Source organism: Xenopus laevis, chromosome 6S (genome assembly GCF_017654675.1).
Source record: "Xenopus laevis strain J_2021 chromosome 6S, Xenopus_laevis_v10.1, whole genome shotgun sequence".
Taxonomy (NCBI): Eukaryota; Metazoa; Chordata; class Amphibia; order Anura; family Pipidae; genus Xenopus; species Xenopus laevis.
The window spans coordinates 79,232,452-79,256,703 of NC_054382.1; the positions used below are offsets into that span (position 1 = coordinate 79,232,452).

The window sequence follows — 24,252 nt, forward strand, 5'->3', positions numbered from 1 at the left end:
GGGGTTTGTTAGCATTTGAAAATTATTGTTAGTAGGCCCTAAGGTGTTTAATCATATGCTGGGGTACTGTATTATACACAGGGGAGGAGGAGGCATATGGATTTAAGGGTATGTCTTAATATGACTTAGCTTTTTTCACATATGAGTGACATCCTTGCCAGGGCAGGCACAAGGTAGTTTGGCACCCAAGGCAAGAGCTTCAATCAGTGCCCCCTGTCCTACCATTTCCCTCCTTACCATGATGGATTTTAAATAAAGAGAGCAAGAAAGTGTACAACACTTTTTCATTTATATTACTGCCCCCTGTACCTGTACCAGCAAGCTCAGCAGCCATCCATCATACAGCCCTCCTGGGCCATCATATTGCCCCCAATCTTTACCTGTGTCAGCAGCAGCCAAAAGTAAATCTGATCACATCATATTGCCCCCAAGTAGTTATGTACCTGTGCCAGTGCCAGCGCCCAGCAGCAACAGCAAACATATGGCCCCAAATCTGTACCTGGCTGTGCCAGCAGGAAGCTTCACACTTTACAGTAATAGAAAGAATGTCTTCAGTTCAGTGCAACTGTGCAAGGCTGAGAGCAGCGAGAGAGAAGAGAGCCACACCAAGCAGGCCGCCAGCTCTCTGTCATCACATCAGAGACGTCATTGACGCGTGTATGCACGTCGCGGTGCACTGCACAGAAGGAGCTATTACTTGCCGGCAAGAGGGAGAAGGGAAAAATTCCGGCCCTCGGTACCATAGAAGTTGGACAGCACTGATGTAGAGTAATATTTGGAGCACTCGGGACTATGTGACATGGTGCTAAAATCAATGGACTGTGTTATGTCACTATTTGTGTAACAGTCAATTGGCAAGAGCACCTGGGGCAACCCCCTCCCCTTGATCAACCCTCCAGCATGGTGACAAGTGTTGGGTGATAAGCAGGAGGGTCAGTGCTGGAATTGGGGAGGGATCACTTAGGTAAATCTATGTAATCTGTGCATCAAACTGCGCATTAGAAGGAAATTCCAAAATGGAAATAGAAAAATGGCTTTGCTTCAAAGTGGGTAAAAACCGGAAAGTATTGGTGTGTGAGGCTTTTTATAACAATGGGTGTGGCTTATGGTTATGGGAGGGGCTTATTTTATCACTTAGCCCACACACAGAGCATCTCTCCACTTTTTTCACTCCATTTCAAGCACCGAGGAGGCTAATTAATACCCCCACACTCATCACCATTAAGCGCAAATCTTCCCACTCTCTTAGCTGGCAGCCAGAGATACATAAAACTGTTGCAAATTAGACGTGTAGGTCTTCTGCCTACTCCTAGTTCCAGCCATGTCACTTTGTGGACTACAGTGTACAATATAATGCATTTCTTTTGGCACAGATTCACTCGGCATTAAATGATGTACTATTAGGAGCAATTTTACCTTTTTAGGGGCATTTTGAACCTGCTCACATGCATGTGTAATTTGTAATACAATTCTGGTTGGAAACTGACCAGCAGGTGGCGCTGATTCATTAATGTTAACAGTACATGCATCCCTTTATATCTTGGAATAAAAACAAAATAAAAATTGAATGTACATTGCGAAAATATCTTAGAATAGCACCATCATCATTTTTACATTCACTTATTTTAAAGGTTTACTTATCCTTTAAACAGGTAACAAGCTATGATTCTTTGTAATTCCTGATACTGGGCTACTCTCTTTCCCATGGCATAGCCTTGTCCTGATTAAAGGGATACTGTCATGGGAAAAATTTTTTTTTCAAAATGAATCAGTTAATAGTGCTGCTCCAGCAGAATTCTGCACTGAAATCCATTTCTCAAAAGAGCAAACAGATTTTTTTATATTCAATTTTGAAATCTGACATTTCTAAGATGGCATTAGATTTTTTTTTCCAATTAAGTAAAGCTTGTCCCTTGGCATAACTCGAACTATTCAACTGCTTTATACTTTCACTGGCCTCTCTGCTCTCTGCTTCTCATTGATCAATTCATTCACTGGAAGCGCAGAGAGCTAGTAATGGTGGATCTATCTATCTATTACCTTTTAAGTGTGATTTATTGCCACTCATCATGTAATGGGCTGACCAGCCTGGACCCACTGGCAATCTCCCATTTTTCCCAGTCCCCCATCCATCCATGTGACATCATTCCCTGAGCCCCCCCCCCCCCCCATTGCACATTGCAGAATACACAACATTCACGTTGTAGACTCAATTGGTTTTGCAACAAAACTGTAGGAAAAACTAAAAAAAAGTCGATTGCTCTTGTAGAAAATGATTATGGCAAATTGACAAATGCTTGTAAATTGCTCCCAGTAATGGATAAAAAGCTTTTAGTAGTAGATTACTTTTTCATTTATAGAACTGTTTGTATTTCTTTTTTTTCCCAGCCATTGCAGGGCAGGCATGCAGGCAGAGGTGTCACGAACAGCACCGTAAATCCAGAACCAGTGCTAGGCTCCCTGGTCTCGGCTCTTGCTTCTGCCTTTAACAGCCGCCTTTCACCTTGGGAAGAGCCCTCAGCTTATTGGATGCCGCCAGGTCTTACTAAGAGAGGAGCAAAGCTAAAGGTTCTGGATGAGCAAAGGGGCACGATGTTTACCAAGAATACTGAAATGGAAGACTACAAACTTGGAAGACAGGCCAGATCACACAGCGTGGAACAGGCAGGCCGGGCCAGCACAAGCAGAGCTCTAGGAATGGTCAGACAGGCTAGGATCAGGACTGGAGAGTGTACAATAGTCAGGCAGGCAAGGGTCAGATTAGAGAGTTCAGAATAAACAGCCAGGCAGTGCCGGGCCAGCCCAGTCAGGCGCCCCAGGCAGCATGGCCGGAACGATCGCCCAACAATGGCGCGCATGCGTGTAAAAACCTGCACGTGAGCACGGAAGAACGCATGCACTAGAGACCGCGCGCGCATGCTCAAAACCCCAATTGAAAAAAAAAAAGATGCACGCACAGGACAAGCAGGGAAGAGAGGCAATCAGGGACCGGACTAGGGGGTAGGAGAGGCAGAGAAGGTGCCTGCCTGGTGCCCCCCCAGCTTTGCGCCCAAGGCAGGTGCCAACTCTGCCTACCCCTAGTTCCGGCCCTGCAGCCAGGCAAGGGTCAGGATAGTTCAGAGTTCAGAATAGTAAGGCAAGGGTCAATAACAAGAAGATAAACAGGATTCACGTAGAAATAGCACTAGGAACTGGCAAATAGAACCTAACAAGGGGCAATGTCTAAATCCCCTTAAATACTATTTGTATTTCATGCCGGCGCATAAACCCGGAAGCGTGCGGCTGCACGTGCCATAGGGGAACCGGCACTCAGGGGAACAGGACACATGCGGCGGACGTTCCCGCCGCCCACAGGGTAAGCCACTAGACCACCAGGGTAACGTATCATTACAAGAGGACTACCAGAGCAGGAAGAGATTGGAAAAGAAGGGAACGCTGGTTTGCAAAGAATGCAGGGCAGGATTGATCTCTGCAGGTAAGGACTGAGAGCTTTCTTCTATGTTAAATTATTTTATTCTACATTATATTTTATGGTTAAGTGCACTGTGAAAATATATGCTATACATTCCTTTTAAAGATGGAAGCAGTTGATTTTTATCAGTATAAGTCTATAGATAGAGATAAAGCAGATTATATGCATTATTCTGAAAACACAGTACTGAGACACATTCTCCCCAGAGTTTCTTTTCTCAGCATTTATTCATTTTTTTTGGTTGCAGCAAACACTAGCAAACCCATGGGGGGAGCCAAATTGTTAGGCACTCTCTCTGAGCCACAACACTTTCTGCCCCAGCATGTGTCACTTATCTGAGAAAGGGAGAAAAAAATACAGTACTGTTCTCCCCAACAAGTATCCGGTATATTTTTTAACAGTGTCGGACTGCGACACCAGGGGCCCACCCCCTGGTTCCATCTATTAAGTCACTTACGGTAGTTCTCATTGAAATAGGGAATGGCCATGAAATGGGCCAAATGTTTAGCAGCATGAGGGCCCACTGACACCTGGGCCCACCGGGACTTTTCCTGGTATCCTGGTGGGCCAGTCTGACACTGTTTTTTCAATATAAAAGGAGAACTAGCTCAGGGTAGTAGGTTAGTTGAACTAAAATGTTTCTGTTATGTTAGTAAACCCACCCACAGCTGCACTGGCAAAACAAACTTGGCAGGATGCAGTGCAGCCTGCTTTTTCACACTTTCTCCGAGTAATCTTCATCTTCCTCAAAGCTTTCATTAGCTTTCTTCTTCAGCTGAATGAAATACAAAAGCAAAATTCCAATGGCATTTTCTTTCTTTTTTCTTTTTTTTAATATACCCCCTTTCCATATTCAATAATAAGCGATATAGGGCACCTCATTTCCACATGGTCCTAGCACCCGCGCACAAGCACACACTGAAGCACTGGGAGGCTCTATGTCTCCAGTGTTCCTAAGAATGTAGCTCAATGGTCTTAAGGTGGCCATAGACTTAGAGATCTGCTCGTTTGGCAATGTCGCCAAACGTGCGGATCTCTCCCCGATATGCCCACATTGAAGTGGGCGTTATCAGCTGATCTGATCATGGGTTCTAGGGCCCAACGATCGGATCATAATGGATCCGATATGGGCGGTCGGATCTCAGAAAAGCATACACGCATAGATGCACCCGCAATCCGATGGGATTTTTTGACCTGCCCGATCGAGATCTGGCCAGATATCAATCGGGGAAGCCCGTCAGATGGCCCCGCACACGGGCCAATAAGCTGCCGATTTGGTCTGTCAGCAGCTTTTATCGGCCCATGTATGGGGGGCCTTTAGTGTGTGGCTTCCAAACCAGTATAATGGGATTGGCTGTCATCCTATAATTAAAAGTGCTGAGTGTCGCCTGCACAGTAAAAATGTAAGTATACCTTTAACTAGAAGTGTACATTCAGTTTTTTTACTGGAATTTGTTGGTTTTAAAAAAGAGTCTTGGTACAGTCCTACATGTTAAAACAAATACTTTGCTTCTCTCCGCCCCCAGCCCATCTACCCTGTAAATTACCGTAACCCTAGATTTTTTGAATACACAGTAGCAGGGCTTCATGAAGGCTCTATCTGGAAAATGCAGTTTGATCTCCACTAGAGATTGTTTAGCAATTTCACCACAATAGCTATGCTTAAAACGACAATGCACACAGTGGTGGTAACAATAGGTTAATCTCCAGAATTGGTAAATTTAAGGATACCACAAAAAAACATAAACAGCAAACCTGTAAGCATACAGTCAACTAGCAATAAACCCTAGTTGGCTGATTATTGTAGGAACACAAATCCTAATTTTCATATTCATATTTTTTTTAAAAAACTCAGCATCTGAGAACAAACACATGCCCCCTTTTGTTGTACAGAGCATTTAATTCACATTACATTACGGGTTTGGATTCAGCTTCACTAAACACTACATTCTATAGGTTCCAAATATTAAATTTGGTGCATCCCTAAAATAATTCCCATTGCCACTATTTATTAAATTTCAGTTCAATGTTTCTTCATTTAGTAAATGCTTGAAGAATTTCCTATACTCTGCACACATTACACCCTTGGGCTAATTTAAAAGCACTGGAAAATTCTACTTATATCAAGTAATCATACAAGTAATCATTTGCTTTCAGTTGTTTACTTGTAGAACAAGTGTATTGCAGATTGGTAGCTATGGGTTTTAGCCATAATGCAAAACTGTGTAGTGGTAAAGGGACGGTATAACCCTTTTTCAAAATTGGTTCAATGAATATGGCTTGTGATAAAAATACTTTGTTTTTATGTTTATTTTTTTTTTTAATTATTTTAATTAGATTAGAAATATTGATGGTTTTTGTATTTGATATTAATCAATGTAATTCTCATATCTTTTCAATACACGTTTTAAAGGGGTGGTTCACCTTTAAGGTAACTTTTATTATATTAAAGAATGGCCAATTTTATGCAACTTTTCAACTTTTTTTATATAATATAGTTTTATAGTTATTTTCCTTTTACTTCTCACTCTTTGCAGCTTTCAAATGGGTGTCGCTGACTCCCTTCTAAAAAACAAAAGCTCTGTAAGGCTACAAATGTATTGTTATTGATACTTTTTATTACTGATCCTTCTATTCAGGCTTCTCCTATTCATTTTCCAGTCTTTTATTAAAATCAATGCATGTTTGCTAGGGTAATTTGGACCCTAGTAACCAGATTGCTTAAGATGCAAATTAAAGAGCTGCTGAATAAAAAGCTAAATAACTCAAAAACCTTCAAAAATAAAAAATGAAAACCAATTGCAAATTGTCTCTCTCTACATCATACTAGAAGTATGTGAAATACAAAACAGATGCCTATGATTAAGTGATGGGTAAGCATGAAACGCGTTAGACTTTTTTGCGGGATCTAATGGATCTTAATATGGCCCAATAAATTTAGTTTTTTATCTAAATGCATGAGTACATACATTTTGTATTTCTATATTTGCCTCTTTTGGTCACTAGAGGTCACTCGTGCATTGATTCATCTATACAATAGGCGTGCTGATCAGCTGAACTCTTTTTGATATTTGTAAATGTGAAACAATGTAATAAAAGTCAAATTTCCTCTAGGTTCTCAAGAATGGACTGGCAATCTGTGGATTTTGGCAACTGCAAGAGGGACTGGTGTAATGTGCCATAGACTGTTACTATTTAATGGGGCTATAGGGCCCATTTTGCATCTCAATCCGGCCCTTGCAACATTATTTCAGGAGTCAGAACCAAGAGTGACCAGATTTTTAAAATCCAGACATACTACTTTTATCCACATTATCAGTTATTTGATTTACTCATGTTATTATTATGTATTTATATAGCGTAGTAATATGTTACACTGTGTAAGTAAATATATACAGTGTATGTAAACATTCTGGTAGTGACTGTATCTCACATATACAGAGTTGGCAGGAGTTATTTGCCAAACAGTAAGGCTTAGTTCTCATGAGCAAACTTCGGGCGACTTCTGAAAATGCAGCGCCGCGTGTGCTTTAGCGCAGGTGACTTTTCATTATATCGGATGGGAAGACACGAGGAGGCAGTTCGGGAGATTGCCGCCCAGAAGTCGAGGCGATTAGTTGCCAGGTGACAAAATCTCCCCAAATCTCCTTGAATCACCTTGTGTGAACTAACCCTAAAAGTTAGAGGGGAGACCAGGGCAGTTCTTATTTCGGCTGTTTCAGAACATAAACCATCCACAGTGTGATAACAGTTCCAAAATACAAATTTAGAAACTGAGGATTAAGTGATTAAAGGAGAAACTCTAAAAACAATATGAGTTAGAAATGCCATACTATACTGAATACACCAGCTTAAAGTTTTTGAATCACTAGAACACTAATGAAATAGGCCTTCATAGTCATGCACAGGGAGCTCCCCATCTTGGATTTTATTAGCAGTAACAGTGGTCAGAACAGCTAAAGGTGGCCATACACGGATAGATCCGCTCGTTTGGCGATGTCGCCAAACGAGCGGATCTCCCTCCGATATGCCCACCTTGAGGTGGGCAATATCGGGCTGATCCGATCGTGGGCCCTAGGGCCCAACGATCGGATCCTAGCGTTCGCCAAACGGGCGGTCGGATCGCGGGACCGCATCAACGAACAGATGCGGCCGCGATCCGACGGGATTTTTAATCCCATCCGATCGAGATCTGGCCGACTTTCGGCCAGATCTCGATCGGGGAAGCCCGTCGGGGGCCCCCATACACGGGCCAATAAGCTGCCGACTCGGTCTGTCGGCAGCTTTTATCGGCCCGTGTATGGCCACCTTAAGGGTTATTGCAAATCATTAGAAAAATGAGGCAGGGCCAGGAACTAAGGGTAGGCAGAAGGCCACAAAGCGTAGAGGGCACCAGGCATGTATCTTCCCTGGCGCCTACCCCTAGTTTGTCAAGTGTTATCTCACCGAAAAGGCCTGCAAATGTGCTCCTTTCCACACATGCACATGCCCATTTTACGATATAGAAACAGATGCTACAGAGCTGGAAATAAAATTCTTATGCAAATTGCACTGGTTTCTAAGATGTACTGTAACAAGAACCTAAATGAATTATCAGCCTTTTATTATGACATTTATATTCTGTATACAGTATATTGTAAGTCAGTCCCTAAGCTCAGATAACTGTTCTGGAAATTAGAAGAAATGAAGATGGGGAGTTACTGGGCTAAAGGACTGTGATTGCGTTACGCTGGTCCAGAATCTCAACATGGGGGAATGTAATAGTTTCGTTAGCACAAAAAAAGTTTGCAAACACCCTTGTGAGTGTTAGCTACCAAGTTTGGTACCTTATTGATTTGAATGTTCACAGTATATGTAATAAAATTTCACAATTGCAAACCATTTTTTGTGAAACTGCAGAGCAGGTGTTAAAGGTTTGCAATGCAATAAAAGCCTAACGAAGAATATTACATTGCGACAGGTGAATTTTTATTAGCAAAATTTTGCTCTTTGCAAATTTTATGACATTTACCCCTTAGTGAGCAGCATTTCTATCTTATTTCTTTGTTAGTCTTTAGTTCTCCTTTACACTGTGAACAAAGCAGTCTGTCCAGAGGCATTTTAATAACTGTGAGTGTAGCTGGGTTTGCTGTATATGTAGTTGTATTTGTTTATTTATTTATAAAAGTGATGTATTGGAATTAAAATGTTCCTTACTATGTTATGTTTAGTTAGATACTGATTGTGAGACACCATTACATTTCCAAATCATTGGCAAGTTTGGTCAAAGTTAGTCAGACAAAGATTTCCAGACTAATCTGCAAAGGTGTGAGGGGTCATTTATGAATTCATTTACAAGTGCAGGGTGCAGTGGAGACGATATATTGATTTATTTAATTAAGGTTCTTGTGTCCAAACACAGTCCTTCTTTCCCACATGGCTGCCAAAGCCTCTATGCTGCCTCTTCTGATGAATGGTGCACAACTAGTGATGAGTGAGTTTGTCCCTTCTGGCTGAAAAATTTGCAAAACTGGGGAAAACACATTTAAGTCAAACATTTTTTTATCATTCCAAATTCATTAATGTCAATGGACATTTTTCTGGTGGCCACTTTTCTGTCTTGGCGACTTTTTTTTTGTCTCTGTGACTTTTTTTGTCTCAGCAACTTTTTTTGTCCAAATACATTAAAGTCAATGGGCATTTGTTCATATGGCGACTTTTTTGTCTCTGCGACAATTCTGTCTTGGTGAGCAAAATTTTTTGCAGCAGTTTCGCAAACAAAATTGGCAGATGGCGAAATGCAGAATTTCACCGATGCCTGGAGAAAAAATTAGCTCATCACTGTGACTTTACCTGTGTTGTTGACAAAGTGTACTTTCTGTGAAAATATGTGACAGTGCACATGCTTTGCAAGCATGACAATGCAGAACTGGTATGGGTTCTCCTATGACAGACAGGTTTTACAATTTTTGTTATCTTACGAACAAACATCTACAGCTAAGGCAGGTGATGGCACAAACTGTGAACTTTTACTTACTTTTCGGAGGACTTTGACTTTAAAGCACTGCATATTTAAGTGTTCCTTTGTATTCCTGGATTGAAACATTGTAATCACAGCCTGTTATTCCATACAGACTCTACATCTTACTAGGAGTAAGGGACAGATACACCGAAAGCCAGGCCCAGGATAGCGTCCCTGGTCAGTGATCACCACAAGTGAGGCATACTGTATTTACTAAAGTGTAAGTTTTGTTCTTGTCTAAATGCACTAAGTTTGTGTCAATACATTTTCTTGGTCACTGCTTAATTATTTCAAATAGAACTTAAGCTATTGGAAGTGTAATGTGATGAAATTTTGCTGACATAAATTTCCCATAGACTCCATTATAATCAAATAATCCAATTTTTTTTTAAATGATTTCCTGTTTCTCTGTAATAATAAAACAGTATGTTGTACTTGATCCAAACTAAGATATAATTAATCCTTATTGGAAGCAAAAACTGCTTTTGAGGGTTTTTTAATGTTAACATGATTTTCTAGTAGACTTAACATATGAAGATCCAAATTACGGAAAAGTTTTGTTTTTCTTATTGGTTTTGCATTATGTACTGTTAATGTATAAAATATAAGTACAGGTATGGGACCTGTTATCCAGAATGCTCGGGACCTGGGGGTTTCCTGATAATGGGTCTTTCCATAATTTGGGTCTTCATGCCTTAAGTCTACTAGAAATTCATTTAAACATTAAATAAACCCAATAGGCTGGTTTTGCTTCCAGTCAGGATTAATTATATTTTAGTTGGGATCAAGTACAAGTTACTGTATTATTATTACACAGAAAAAGGAAAGCATGTTTAAAAAGTTGGATTATTTGGATAAAATGGAGTCTATGGGAGACAGCCATTCCTTAATTCGGAGCTTTCTGGATATTGGGTTTCCGGATAAGGTATCCTATACCTGTATAACATATCTGGACAGTGCAAATGTCTGGATTACAGGATTATTGATTCTTTCCTTGCTATTGAACAAAAATATTTACTAGATTAAGTAATTTGCTGCAGAAAATGTAGGTTGAGGCAGTATAAAATCAAATATGAATGGGGTAATGTAGTAAAAGTTGCCTGGTCTAGTAACCCATGGCAACCAGCTTGTAACATTTACTAGTGACACGTTTAAAAGCAAACATTTAAATTGTTGCTGTTGGTTATTAGACATAGTGCGATGTTTATGACTTTTATTAAATTAATTGATTTGTGCTGATTCATTAACATAGGTGTAAAACCTATATGTTAACGAATAATATCTACTACAGAATTATACATAAAGAAAGAACAATGAAAATTTTTTTTTTTTGCTGTTAATTTTTCTTGTAGGAGATGGACACTACCACAGGACCAACACAACCGAAGACAAGTCCAGAAGTAACACAAGACAGAGTTTTAAATGAAAATGACTGGAGAGACAACTGGGAGAAGAGGAAGATAGGATTTCATGAAAAGAATATACATGTGTCGGTATAGGTATCTGGTTCATAATTTCCGATTGTATTTTTATGTTCCTTGATCCGTGTATTCACGGATCTAATGGTTTTACCCACACACATCATACCACATGGGCATTTCAGCACATAAATGACTTGAGTGCTACAGGTGGCAAATGTTTTCAGAGGAATCTCAGTACCTTTCGTGGGATGGTGGATATTAGGGCCTTTTATTATTGATGAGCAACAATTACAGTTGTAGCAGGGGAAGGTACCCAACCTGTTGTGTACGACTTGGGCCTTCTGTCTGGGTTCAGTGTTGCTAAGTAAGTCTTTCAGTGTAGAGCCTCTTTTGTAAGAGAAACATGGGGGTTCTTTAAATAGGTGGCCACATTCTTTATCCATCTGTAATAGGGGCCAAATTTGTTTAATTTTTGGCTTTGATTACCATATTTACTGACAAAAGTTTATGTTTCTGCCTCTGAATCAATAAACTTTCACATGGGATCTCTCTTACGTCATCTAATACCCTGTTAAGTTTTTTATTGGGGTTACCTCTCACCTTAAAGCGTTGTGTAAGGTCACTTGCAGCTTGTTCAAATAATAGATCATTGGAGGCAATTTTTCTTGCTCTCACATACTAACGTTTAGGTATGGACTATGAAAAATGGACAGATACATTTTGATATTTTTTCTGCATTTTTCTGTGTTTTTTCTGTATTTATTATCCAATTACCCAATTACCTTTTTTTCACTATAATGAGGTGAATTGGGGGAGGCTCTTGGGCTAGAGGATACCCTTCACCACATACATTTGTACCCGAAACATGTAGTGTTTACACTGCTAATAAAAAAGAACACTTGCAGTTTTATAATACTGCCTGGAAGCTGTCTATTCCTTTATACAATTTATCTTGATGTAGACTTTATGAAAGGAAGTTCTTACCTGAAATGTTATCTGCCTCAACTGCACAATTATTTATTTGGCCTGTCTCAAATGCCCAATACATTATCTGTTTTTATTTTCATGGTCCATGATTAGTCAAAATGATTTCTGTACCTAATCAATAGATCGCTTACCTTTTTTTTGATGATTTTGAGACATAAAGGCGAAGGAAAGCCACTGATGCAGTTTATTCCCAGATTATTCCCAGATTAGTCACGGTAGTGCAAGACAGAACATTATATTTATTCTATAATATGCTTTACCATACCTGCGGTGTTTCTTTCCACTGAGAACTCAGAACAGCGGCACCGTGAGTGTAATTAGGTGTATTTACAAAGACTTCTGATCAAGCTTACATAATTTTAACCTTTCCTTCTTCTTTAAGTGCCATATTTGTGTTTTCAGATTTCTATCAGAATTTGTAGAAGATATGGTGAACAAAAGAGCACAAATCCACATCTTTTTCCCTCTTTGTGGAAAAGCTGTGGATATGAAATGGTATGTACATTTTTTCTCACTTGCCATTATACCTTAAAGGCTGTGATCATTAGATCTGTATCTACTGTGTAGGCAGTGAATATACTGAGATGGTATGGTGTCTTTAAAAAAATAAAAAATATTCGGAATGCACCAATTAGTGTATTCACTTTGAATAAGGTCAAGTATGAGACTATTTTATACCAAATATGAATCATGCAAAAAGTGCTGTAATACAACTGAATCCTAGATTCAGTGAGTTTGTACAAGATACCCTAGATTAGTTGCAATTCAGATTAGGCACTAAAGCAGCCCCAGTTTGGAACAGGCAGTAATTGAGAATTAGCAGTGAGGTTCCATCTTTGTATGTCAAGGGTGGGTTAATATGTAGTGTTGCTATATTATTAACAAAAAAGTTAACACCTAATAAATTTACAAGGTATATGATTGATAAGGCGAGTAAAACATTATGCTGCCTGCTTATCCTCATATTCGTGTTTACTTCCTAAATTGGCTATAGACTGGACACAGCCCCATGGTATATGGGACATATACTTTATAGTGTTCTGTATATTTGGATTTGCAAGAAGTAAGTAATAGCTTTTTCAGCTGCCAATGATGGCTAGCATCACAATCTGTGAGCCTCTGTAAATAACTCTGTGACAGTTCCAGTGTATTTCCCTCCCCCCAATGTATTTTCATGAAATCTTTCCATGGTACTTACACATTTCATCTTCTCTAAATGTTAAAACCTGGCTTGCTCATAGTCATTGCCTTGCAGGCTAGCTGACATGGGACATAGCATTGTTGGAGTTGATGTGTCTGAAATGGGATTAAAGGAGTTCTTTGAAGAACAAAACATTCCTTATGTTGAAGAAACCCTTCCTGAGATTCCTGGTGCCAAGGTGTTTAAGGTCTGTTTAATGGCATTTCCTTTCTTATCTTTCATATCCTAAACAAAGAGATCCAGTTCAAAGGCACCAACATATAAAAGAAACTATGCCAACCCAAGTATATATTTTCCAACTTCTACAATGATCCCATAAACCTATTTGTTTTTTTCTCAAAAAAGAATGTGCCTTTGCATTTAGTATTATGATTGCCACACTGTCATGTTTACAGATTTTGAGGATGTTAATATCTTTTTGGCTTTACATCCATTTGAAGGATTGGATTTGATGTAGTGGACAAATGTCTTGTTTTCAATAAAAATTAACTATTTAACTGTATAATTTTGTGTGCAACAAAATTGTTCTAAGGCTGCTGGGAGGGTTTTAGTACAAAAAGCCTACATGCTTATAAAATTCACGAACGTGACGCACTCTATTAAATCATCCATTCATGTCCGTGTGCTGCCTTAAGTAGCATAGATAGGAATCCCAGTAACAAATGCACTCCTGGACTTCATAATATGATGAAAGGTGATATTTATTGTCAACGTGTAGGTCCTATTGGGATGTTATGTCTTGAGAAAGGTCCTAATAGGGGCCGAAAGGTTGACAATAAATATCGCCTTTTTCTTCACTATATATTTTATATATACAAATGGGATCTGTTATCAAGAAACCTGTTATTCAGAAAGCTCCAAGTTACGGAAAGGCCATCTACCATAGACTCCATTTTAGCCAAATAAACCAAATTTTTGATTTCCTTTTACTCTGTAGTAATAAAACAGTACCTTGTACTTGATCCAAACTAAGATATAATTAATCCTTATTGGATGGAAAACCAGCCTACTGGGTTTATTTAATGCTTCCATGATTTTCTAGTAGACTTAAGGTATGAAGACCCAAATCAGTTATATCTCCACTTTCATAAGGAAACATTTTCAATATTGAACTTATATTTAGTTGTATAACCCCACCTTTACTTTATCTAAATCCACTAAAAGACATGAGTAGGTATCTACTTTATTGCTATTCTGATGTATGTTTTTTCTTCCAGAGCACATCTGGCAATATTTCACTGTACTGCTGCAATATGTTTGACTTATCAAGGTAATGTTATTACAAACCAGACAGCTGCCAATTTATACAAATAAATGAATGGACCAAAAAGCAATCTTAAAGGGATACAGTCATGGGAAAACATGTTGTTGTTTTCAAAATGCATCAGTTAATATTGCTGCTGCAGCAGAATTCTGCAGTGAAATCCGTTTTACAAAAGAGAAAACTGATTTTTTTTATATTTAATTTTGAAATCTGATATGAGGCTAGACATATTGTCATTTTCCAAAGTCATGTGACTTGTGCTCTAATAAGCTTCAGTCCCTCTTTACTGCTGCAGTACAAGTTGGAATAATATCACCCCCTCCCTTCTCCCTCCCCAGCAGCCCATCAGCAGTACAATGGGAAGGTAACCAAATAACAGCTCCCTTGTAGTTACAAGAACAGCACTCAATAGTAAAATCCAGGTTCCACTGCGACACATTCAGTTACATTGAGTAGGAGAAACAACAGCCTGCCTAAAAGCAGTTCCATCATGAAGTGCTGGCTGTTTCTGAAAGCACATGACCAGCTAAAATGACCTGAGATTGTTACCTACACAACAATATTACAACTAAAAAAAATACACTTGTTGGGTTAGGAATACATTTTTACAGGGTACAGTGAATTATTTGCAGTGTAAACAGTGTAATTTAGAAATAAAAACTACACCATAAAATCATGACAGAATCCATTTAAATAGGCCCCTTAGTGTTTTTGTCATAAGAGGTATATTACTATTACTTTTTCTAAAACTAACTTGAAGAAGCTGGCTGACATATAAAATTGTTTTAGAGGTACTTTTCATGCCATGGGCCATTGCCTTAAATGTAATGACAAACTGTCACGGTCGGCACCCTAAACAGGAACTAGTGCCAAGCTCCCTGGTCTTGGCTCGGCTTCACCAGTAGTGTGACCGCATTTGGCTTCGGGAGGAGCCCTCAGCTTACTCAGATGCCACCTGGATTTTTCGAGAGGAGCAAGGCGAGGAGTTCTGGCAAGCAAAGGGGCACGACTGTTGTTAAAGTCAGTTAGGCTGAAGGTCGTGGTATAATAACGTAAGACAGATTCGTGGTCAGACTGGCCGGGTCGAGGCAGGCAGATAGCTAGAGTCGTCAGGCAGGCAAGGGTCAAACCGGGTAATCAAACAGATGGGATGAGGCAGAATCGGAGTCAAATAACAGGCAGAGGTCAAACCAGAACGTCAAACAGGAGGGTTAAGCAGAATCAAGGTCGGTTTCAGGCAAGGGTCAGGTTCCAGAGATCAGAGTAGTCAAACAGCCAGGCAGGGGTCAAAACAGATAATCAGGATCAGATTCAAACAGAATAGCAATAGCTAACAGCACCAGGAACAAATCCTATCACGGGCAATGACAAAGAAGAAAATGTCTCTTTAAATCCATTTGAATTTCGTAATCACCCCAGCGCACATGCGCCTATAAAAACCGGAAGTGCGCGCGTGGCACGCATTAGGAAGCCGCCAGTGAAGGAGAAGGACGGTGCGGCGGGCGTCCCCGCCGCACCACCACTAGACCACCAGGGTAAGGATTCCTTACACAAACCTTCTCATAGTCTCCTAGTATTCTCATAGTTTTTGGCCCCAAAACTGGCTGATAACATATTCTCATAATCTCATAAACCATTTGAACTGCAATTGATTCATGAATTGTTCCTATTTCAATTCATTTAGCTCAATCATTGGAAAGTTTGGTGGAATTTGGGACAGAGGAGCCATGGTTGCTATCAATTCTTGGGACAGGGAACGGTTAGTATTTTACATCTCCATTTGGATATTTTAATGTAGCAATATTACCTTTATGTAGATTCTGTAATTATAGTAGAAGTAACAATTTGTATTAACAATATAGTCTGTAATTTAGCTAAAATGTAATACAGTAAAACCTTGATTTTGCTTCCCCAGATTTTATGCTTTTCTGGGAATCTATACCATACAGGCAAGCAGTGTTCCCCCCCCCCACCCTGGTTTTTACATTTTCCAGAAATGTACACCGCTTGGGAAATGTAAAATCAGGATTCTACTATATAGCAAAACAGTAATTAGTTTAAAAGGAAATGTAATGGGTATAATTCAAACAGCAGAAGGTGTGTGTGTGTATATATATATATATATATATATATATATATATATATATATATATATATATATATATATATATATAGATATAGATATAGATATAGATATATATATAGATATATATAGTTGCTAAATTGGCTTTATTATTGTTCTATCATACAGAGGAACTGGTTAATTGGTGCACCCCTTTAACCTAATATTTTCTCTGCTGCAAATAGGGGTAGAAGGCATGAGGCTAGGATTGATGAAATAGCCCAGCATCAATGTTATCTTATTTTACTGTTCTAGATATGCAAAGTTGATATTGACATTAATGGAAAATGACTGCCGATATCTACTGGTTACATGTGTGTATGATCCTAAACTGCATCCAGGTAAGTCACTGGAGATTTACATACAATAATCACAATGACACATCTACAACAATCTAAAGTCATTTATATTTTACTACTACATACATAAAAAATGCATATGCAAAACCAGATGATAGACAGGACAACTTATGTTACATAATAATGATACAGAGTTTTCACATTTGTGTTTGTTCCTTGTGCTGTACAAAAATATATGGCCCTGCAAAGCACAGGGGAAATGCAAAGTCTTATCCAGAAACTACAGGTTCTGTTATTATACCTCAAAACAAGACACTTTGTGAAATAGATTCACTTTTTTTCTTTGACATTTTAATAATATAGGCAATTGTTTTTTAAAGCCAAATGTAACAATAAAAGTTCCAATCCACTTACTAGCAGGGCCTTGCTGTGTGACTGTACATGACTGTGATGGTTCTTATTATATAATGCTTGATTTTGGGTTAATTGTTTGCACCAGTTATTAAATAATTTAGGCATCATTACTTCTTACTGCATGGTATAAGAAGAAGATATACCTACACTGGATGAAGTGTCATAAGCAATTTATCGTGTGTGTTAAGTAGACTTGTAACAGATTTTTATTAGCTAAAGCCTTCCTTAAAGGAACAGTAACACCAGAAAATTAAAGTGTTTTAATTAATGAAAATATAACGTACTGTTGCCCTGAACTGGGGCCATGGGTGTCTGCAGAATATTTTTTCAGAGGGGGACAAGGAAGAAAACATTATACAATTACTTGTACCCATACTTTGGTTTCCACACAAACCTAATAAAAGCTTTTTTTTTTATAAATGTATAAAGTAGCTGTTGCATATGTATAGCATTGCCATTCTATTAGTGATACAAACTCATTGTGTGCCACAACAGAACTTGGTATTTTCTACTTAACAAAATGACTAGCCAGCGGTTTGTAGAATGTTATTCCCTCTATAGTCCTAGTTACAGCTGGATACATACAGTGGTCATTTTACATACCCTAATTTTAAATTCTTCCATATTTTATACCATTTTTTTACCATTTTTGTGGTCCACCAATATATAATGCATAATACATTTCCCTGACTTTACACCATTTTTTCTGGTCCCCTGAAAAATGGGGGTTCTATTGTATATTAAGTAAAGTAATAGCAGCAGGAAGAGGTTGTGCACAACAAAATGTTACTAGCATATGCATTCTATTTCAGTCTAGGGGAAAGCTGCTTTGTTCCCAAAGTGGCAGAAGGTTTAAAAGTGTCATCCAAAAATAAGCAATGCGGTGGATACAGCAGCAGGAGAGGGGGCGAGGTGCAAAAATATATATTATAATATTATGGATATCTATACATATATATAGAGTGAGGCAGAAAGTTATTAGAGATGGAGAAATGTGTGTGGGGGTAACTCAGCAGAATGAGAAGGGAAAGGGTAAAATAGAGTGAAGCCATGTTTAGATGGGGGATTCAATGGAGCAGCAGGGAAAGGAACTGTAGGGCTTAATGTGCTTTGTGGCAAATGCACTGACATAATGGCTGTGGGTCAACCAAACTGTACTTATAAGATGAAATAATAAATGTTGTTACGCAGTTATACACAGGTTCATTATAGTCTCCAGGGCCGCCATCAGGGGGGGACAGGGGGGACAAGCGTACCGGGCCCGGGCATGAAGGGGGGCCCGGCAGCGCTGCATTTTTTGAAGATCCGGGCCCCCCTTACGAGCGCCCAAGCCGTACGTCTTGCCTCTTGCGTGCCGAATGCGGAAGTGCCGAAAAGCCGAAGCCGATGCGCCGAAAAGACCCGAAGTCAAGGAAAAAGCCGAAGTCCCAAAGTCACGAAGCGCCGAAAAGACCCGAAGTCACGAAAACAGCCGAAGCCGAAGTCCTGAAGCAGCGCAAAGACCTGAAGTCACGAAAACAGCCGAAATTGAAGTCCTGAAGCGGTGAAAAGACCCGAAGTCACGAAAGGAGGCGAAGTTGAAGTACTGAAGCCATGAGTTCAATCCTACTGAACACCATTTTGTGTTTTTTTTTTTTTTAATCCCCTGGCCACCAATGTATTATTTTAATATTCTATAGGCCCCTGCCACCAATCTTTTTTTTTAAACTTTTTTTTTGGGGCCCCAATTTTTTTTTTTAACTCGTAAGGGGCCCCTTGCCACCATTGTTTTTTTTTGGGTTTTTTTAAAAAAAAAAAATTAATTTTCTTTTGGTGGCCCCAAATTTTTTTAACTTGTAAGGGGGCCCCTGCCACCAGTTTTTTTTTTTTTTTCAAAAAAAAATTATTTTTTTTTCAAAAAAAAATTATTTTTTTTTCAAAAAAAATTATTTTTTTTTCAAATTTTTTTTTGGGGCCCCAATTTGTTTTTAACTTATAAGGGGGCCCCTGCCACCAATATTTGTTTTTTTTTTTCAAATTTTTTTTTGGGGCCCCAATTTGTTTTTAACTTATAAGGGGCCCCTGCCGCCAATGTTTTTTTTTTTCAAATTTTTTTTGGGGCCCCAATTTGTTTTTAACTTATAAGGGGGCCCCTGCCACCAATATTTGTTTATTTTTTAGTTTTTTTACATTTTTTTTGTTGGGGCCCCAAGTTTTTTTTAACTTATAAGGGGGCCCCTGCCACCAATGTTTTAAAAAAAAAAAAATTTTTTTTTTGGGGCCCCAATTTTTTATAAGGGGGCCCTGACCATCAATAGCTTTTTACAACTTGTGTGGGGGGGGGTTACTTTTTTAGCGCTGATGTCTGTGTGGTCTTTTAACTGCGATGTGGAGTGGGCGGGATATGGGGTGGAGCTTGGTCGTCAGTGTGGGCGGGGCCCAGGGGGCCCCAAAAATTTTGTTGTACGGGGCCCCGTAATTTCTAATGGCGGCCCTGATAGTCTCTATAACACACACAGGGTTTGTTAGACCTTCTTAAACACAGCTGCCCTTCCAGACACACATTAATACTAACCGCTAATTTGCACACATGCATAGATACATACAAAGACACACACATACACTGGCATTCACACTCTAAGCTTAACACAACTGATTCACACTCCTCTGCCCTGCGAAAGAAGCTGCTTCATCAGTAGGAGATTCTCTTCTGTGATTCACTCATTCCTCTCACAGTTGAGGAGCAGGAAGCTTCTCACAGAGGGAACGGGCAGAGCTAAACCGGATAGAATAGGCATTGGGACAGTCCATTATTTTAAGGGGTGCTGACCACAAGATGTAAGCCTTATTATTAATAAGCTTATTGCAGGTTCTTAATGGTAATTTTAAGAAATGTGTTCAAAACAATATATATATATATATATATATATATATATATATATATATATATATATATATATATATATAGTGGTTTTGTATATATAACACACTGATTTTACCAGTGGGGGACAACAGTACATTATATTGTCATTCCTTTAAAACACTTACATTTTTTGGTGTTACTGTTATTTTATGCAGTCCAATTCCTGATCACCACCTTACCAGCTCTATGCACCAGGCAGCTGCATTTCGAGCTTTATCTCTCCATCTTTGTTGTACTTCTGGTCCAGTGGAACAGTTGGATGTACAGCTTAATTAAAAACCTAGTTTGAATAGTTTGTACGTGGGAAATCATTAATTAGCCATAAGCGCTTAATCGCTACAGTTAAGCAACAGTTATTTTTGGGCATAAAGGGGAAGTTTATAACTCGGTTGCCTTTTAGTGCAATATACATATTGTCAATCTATTGCAAACAATAACAAATGAAAAACAATGGCAAATGTTATTAAATTCCTTCCTTGCAACATTATAAAGCCTTTAAATTAAGCTGCCCTTTTCATCTACGATTTTACAATTGTTTAAGGGAAATCATTCCAAAATGTGTAACTTTAAATAACAAAACTTTTTAAAGGTGAAGGAAAGGCACTTTCTACTTGGGGGTGCCAAAAGTTAAGCACCCCCAAGGGATTCTATTTACTTACCTGACACACGGGCCGTTGTTCCTATCAGCAGAAAATTGCACCAGTCTGGGGTTCCTCCAGCGAGTACCACGGAATAATCGTCTTCTGGCTTCTTCTTTCTTTTTGCGGCACATGTGTAGTAAAGCGAAAAGCCAAACTTGAACGAAAAAGCCAGATATTTTGTTCTACTGTACATGCATCTGCTGCAGGAAATTTGAAGAAAGAAGAAGCAGGAAGGTGATTGATCCGTAGTGCTTGCTGGAATAACCCAGGGCTGGTGCAGTTTTCTCATGATAGGAGAACCGGCACAGGGTGTCAGGTAAGTAGATACAATCACTTTGGGTGCCTGATTTTTGGCACCACCATGTAAAAACAACTTTCCTTCTCCTTTAAAATAATCTTTTCTGTGTTCTGGGCATACGTTTCAAAGTTCTCACATGGCTGGTATATTAAGTTGTCAGGGTTCACCCAGGATTCAGCTGAGCATACCTTATAACATGTATTCTCTGTTAAACAGGGCCAGTCACCTTGTTGTCACCCTAAGTCACTTTTGTTGTGGACACTAGCTTTCAGTGGAAGGGTTTGAACGGCAGGCATCTCTGTCTGGACCCCTTAAAAGACAGCTCTGACCTTAATATTGTTTGTACTGTTTTCTACTTTTTAGGGCCTCCGTTTTATATATCCGATACAGCTAGAGAAAGCTTGCTTGGTAAGTGACTTGCTTACTATTGTCTCCACTAAAGTGAATACAGGTATGGGATCTATTATACACAAAGCTTGGGACATGTGGTTTTCCAGATAAGGAAAATATTTTTTTTCCTATAACTTGGATCACCATAAATTAAGGGACTGAAGCATTTGGTTTGTAAAACCAAAAAAAAAAAAAAAAAAAAAATTAAAAGCTTAGCTGGTTTTAGGTTGCTAAGCTAAAACCCCACTTGGGGGGGGCAAGCCAAGGTATTCGGATACAGAAACCACATGAGACTTCAGGAACTCACACGTGCTAGTGTCCGGAGGCTTGAACATGAATAAATCAGTCCTAGTAGGATTGTTTTGCCACCAATATGGATTTATGCAACTTAGGGGCACATTTACTATTGGTCGAATATCGAGGGTTAATTAACCCTCGATATTTGACCGTCGAAGTAAAATCCTTCAACTTCGAATATCGAAGTCCAAGGATTTACCGCTATTCGTTCATTCAAATGTTTGTAGGAAAAATCGTTCGGTCGAACGATTAAATCCTTCGATCGAACGATTACATCCTTCGATCGAACGATTACATCCTTCGATCGAACGATTACATCCTTCGATCAAACGATTACATCCTTCGATCGAACGATTAAATCCTTCGATCGAACGATTTTCGGAGTTCCATGACCTGTATAAAAACACTCGGCCTTCGGCCTCGTGTTTTTATATGGTCATGAAACTCCTCGGTAACTTATAATATCCTTATATTTTACAAGAGGGGGTACTTTATTCACTATATATTCCCCTTAATATGCAAACTTTATACATGACATCTATCACTAAACTGTATCTTATCATGGATAAAATACTGTTCCTATATTCATTTGATTAACTTGTAGGTTTCCTATGTTCATACATTTTCATTCTGTGCAAACAAGTACCAGCTTAACACTGTGCTTTCTTCATAGGGCAATCGTGTAATGTGAAGTTTTTGAAGACTATTGATTCTTTTACTGACGAGCAGAGAGATTGGGGACTTGATTATTACAATGATAATCTATATCTAGTAACACTAAAATCCAGTTCCTGATTGGACAAATAAAAAAGCCTGCTGGAGAAATACAAAGCCAGTCCCTTTTCCTAGTTTTTTCTAGGCATTTTATTCATTTACCTTAATAAATCCTGCCTGGGCGTTTAATGAAACAATATTTGAATTATTCCTTATTCATTATATGCCAGAAAAAGACTAGTATTTTTAAAATATACCCTTTTATAGTATTAAATAATGACATAACTGAATTGCAAATTGTTTGGCTAAAACGGGAGATTTACCTAAATTGTTGTTTAATAAACCTGATTTTTTTTTTTTGCATTATTGCAGTTTTTCATGTGTACAATTACAGACTGCTTAATTCCTGTTGGTAAAATCAAGGCACTCAGCTGTGCTGTGAAGGGAGAGAGTTCAGGGACAATCTAAGCTGCATACAGAATGGAATAAATAGATTGCACTGAGACACTCTGAGCAATAGTGATGAGCGAAATTGTTTGGCCATAGGCCATAATGGGTGAAACATTTTTGGCGAAGCAGGTCAGATTCGCCAATCACTACTGAGCACCAATGATTATGTTGTTGCAGCCAGATACATTATCAATGGGACAGTGTAGCGTAATCAACAAAAGAAGGGGCAACAAGAAAGTAGAGGGGTAGAGCAATGGTTATGTTTTTGCAGCCAGCTCAGCAGTTGAAAGGGAAAAACTGAGAAGAATGTGGATAAGAGAAGGGGGCTAAGTGATGACACTTTTTTGGGGCGCCAGATACAGTGGGACAGGATAGACATAGACTGTGCAGTCTGGGAGCAAGAGAAAGTACATGTATCAATACATCAGACATACTTTGCAGCAGTATCACGTGTTAAAGTGATTGTCCACCTTTAAATTTAGTTTTAGTATGACATAGACATTATATTCTGAGACAATTTGCAATTTGTTTTCATTTCTTATTTTTTGTGGTTTTAGTCCAGCGGCTCTACAGTTTGCAATTTCATCAGCTACCTAGTTGCTAGGGTCTTATTTACCTTAGCAACCAGAATAAGAGACTGGAATATGAAGAAGCACTAAATAGAAATAAGAAGAAGCAAGAGCAATAAAGTTGTAGCCTCCCAGAGCAATTGTTTTTTGGCTACCCAGGTTTTTTGGCTAAATCCTCCCCCGCCAACTGCTGAGCGGCTTTTAAGAGGGAGAGACTGCCTTAACCAACGCCCATTGGCACAGAGTTTGAAACCAAAGCACAGGAGATGTTTACATAAAGAATTGTTACTACACAGAGAGGTAATATTCCTTTTTTACTATGACTAAAGATAAATAAGTTAGGGACCACCATGTGGGGTTTTACCTTGACGTGGTATGGTGGCTTATCAATATTATGATCATAACTTTGTAACAAAACAACCCTTTTTCAAAATTACATGCACTTGCATATTTACTTGAATTACTTAGACAGGGCTTTATACTTCTTGAAATTGGCCTCAGGTGTGCATCCACAACCCCCCCATAGTTATGTATTTGCCGGAAGCTTTGGCTAAGCTCATGTGGTTATTGCACCCTCATACCCACCCCTTTATATTTTTGGTGGTCCCCCTCACTTGTTGTGCCTTGGTTTGTGCAATCGCTCTCTCTTAAAAGCCATAAATGCTAGCGGCATGGGAGGATCTAGCCGTGAAAAAACCAACGTCCCATTAGACACTTCTCTATGTACCCACACACTTATTGTGTCATTTATTTAGTTCTCCTTTACACTCTTTCATTCTATGTTTACTTACATACATACTCCCAAATACA

At 39.0% G+C, this 24,252-nt stretch overlaps 1 protein-coding gene across 1 annotated transcript; it reads left to right on the forward strand.

Moving 5' to 3' along the window:
- The first annotated feature begins 9,458 nt into the window (after nucleotides 1–9,458).
- Nucleotides 9,459–22,761, forward strand: LOC108704455 (probable thiopurine S-methyltransferase). The gene is made up of 9 exons (XM_018241012.2): nucleotides 9,459–9,693; nucleotides 10,826–10,962; nucleotides 12,284–12,376; nucleotides 13,137–13,269; nucleotides 14,300–14,352; nucleotides 16,031–16,105; nucleotides 16,724–16,809; nucleotides 21,386–21,430; nucleotides 22,383–22,761. Exons 2-9 carry the CDS (start codon nucleotides 10,829–10,831, stop codon nucleotides 22,502–22,504), a joined length of 741 nt encoding a protein of 246 aa, XP_018096501.1. The 5' UTR covers nucleotides 9,459–9,693; nucleotides 10,826–10,828; the 3' UTR covers nucleotides 22,505–22,761.
- The last annotated feature ends 1,491 nt before the right edge of the window (nucleotides 22,762–24,252 follow it).

What these genes read in the sequence shown, in the direction of transcription:
- LOC108704455 (XM_018241012.2), top strand. Translation starts at nt 10,829, where the DNA reads ATGGACACTACCACAGGACCAACACAACCGAAGACAAGTCCAGAAGTA. An exon ending in CTGGTGCCAAGGTGTTTAAG is followed by an intron (nt 13,270 to 14,299) that starts GTCTGTTTAATG and finishes TTTTTCTTCCAG; the next exon opens with AGCACATCTGGCAATATTTC. An exon ending in TGATCCTAAACTGCATCCAG is followed by an intron (nt 16,810 to 21,385) that starts GTAAGTCACTGG and finishes TCTACTTTTTAG; the next exon opens with GGCCTCCGTTTTATATATCC.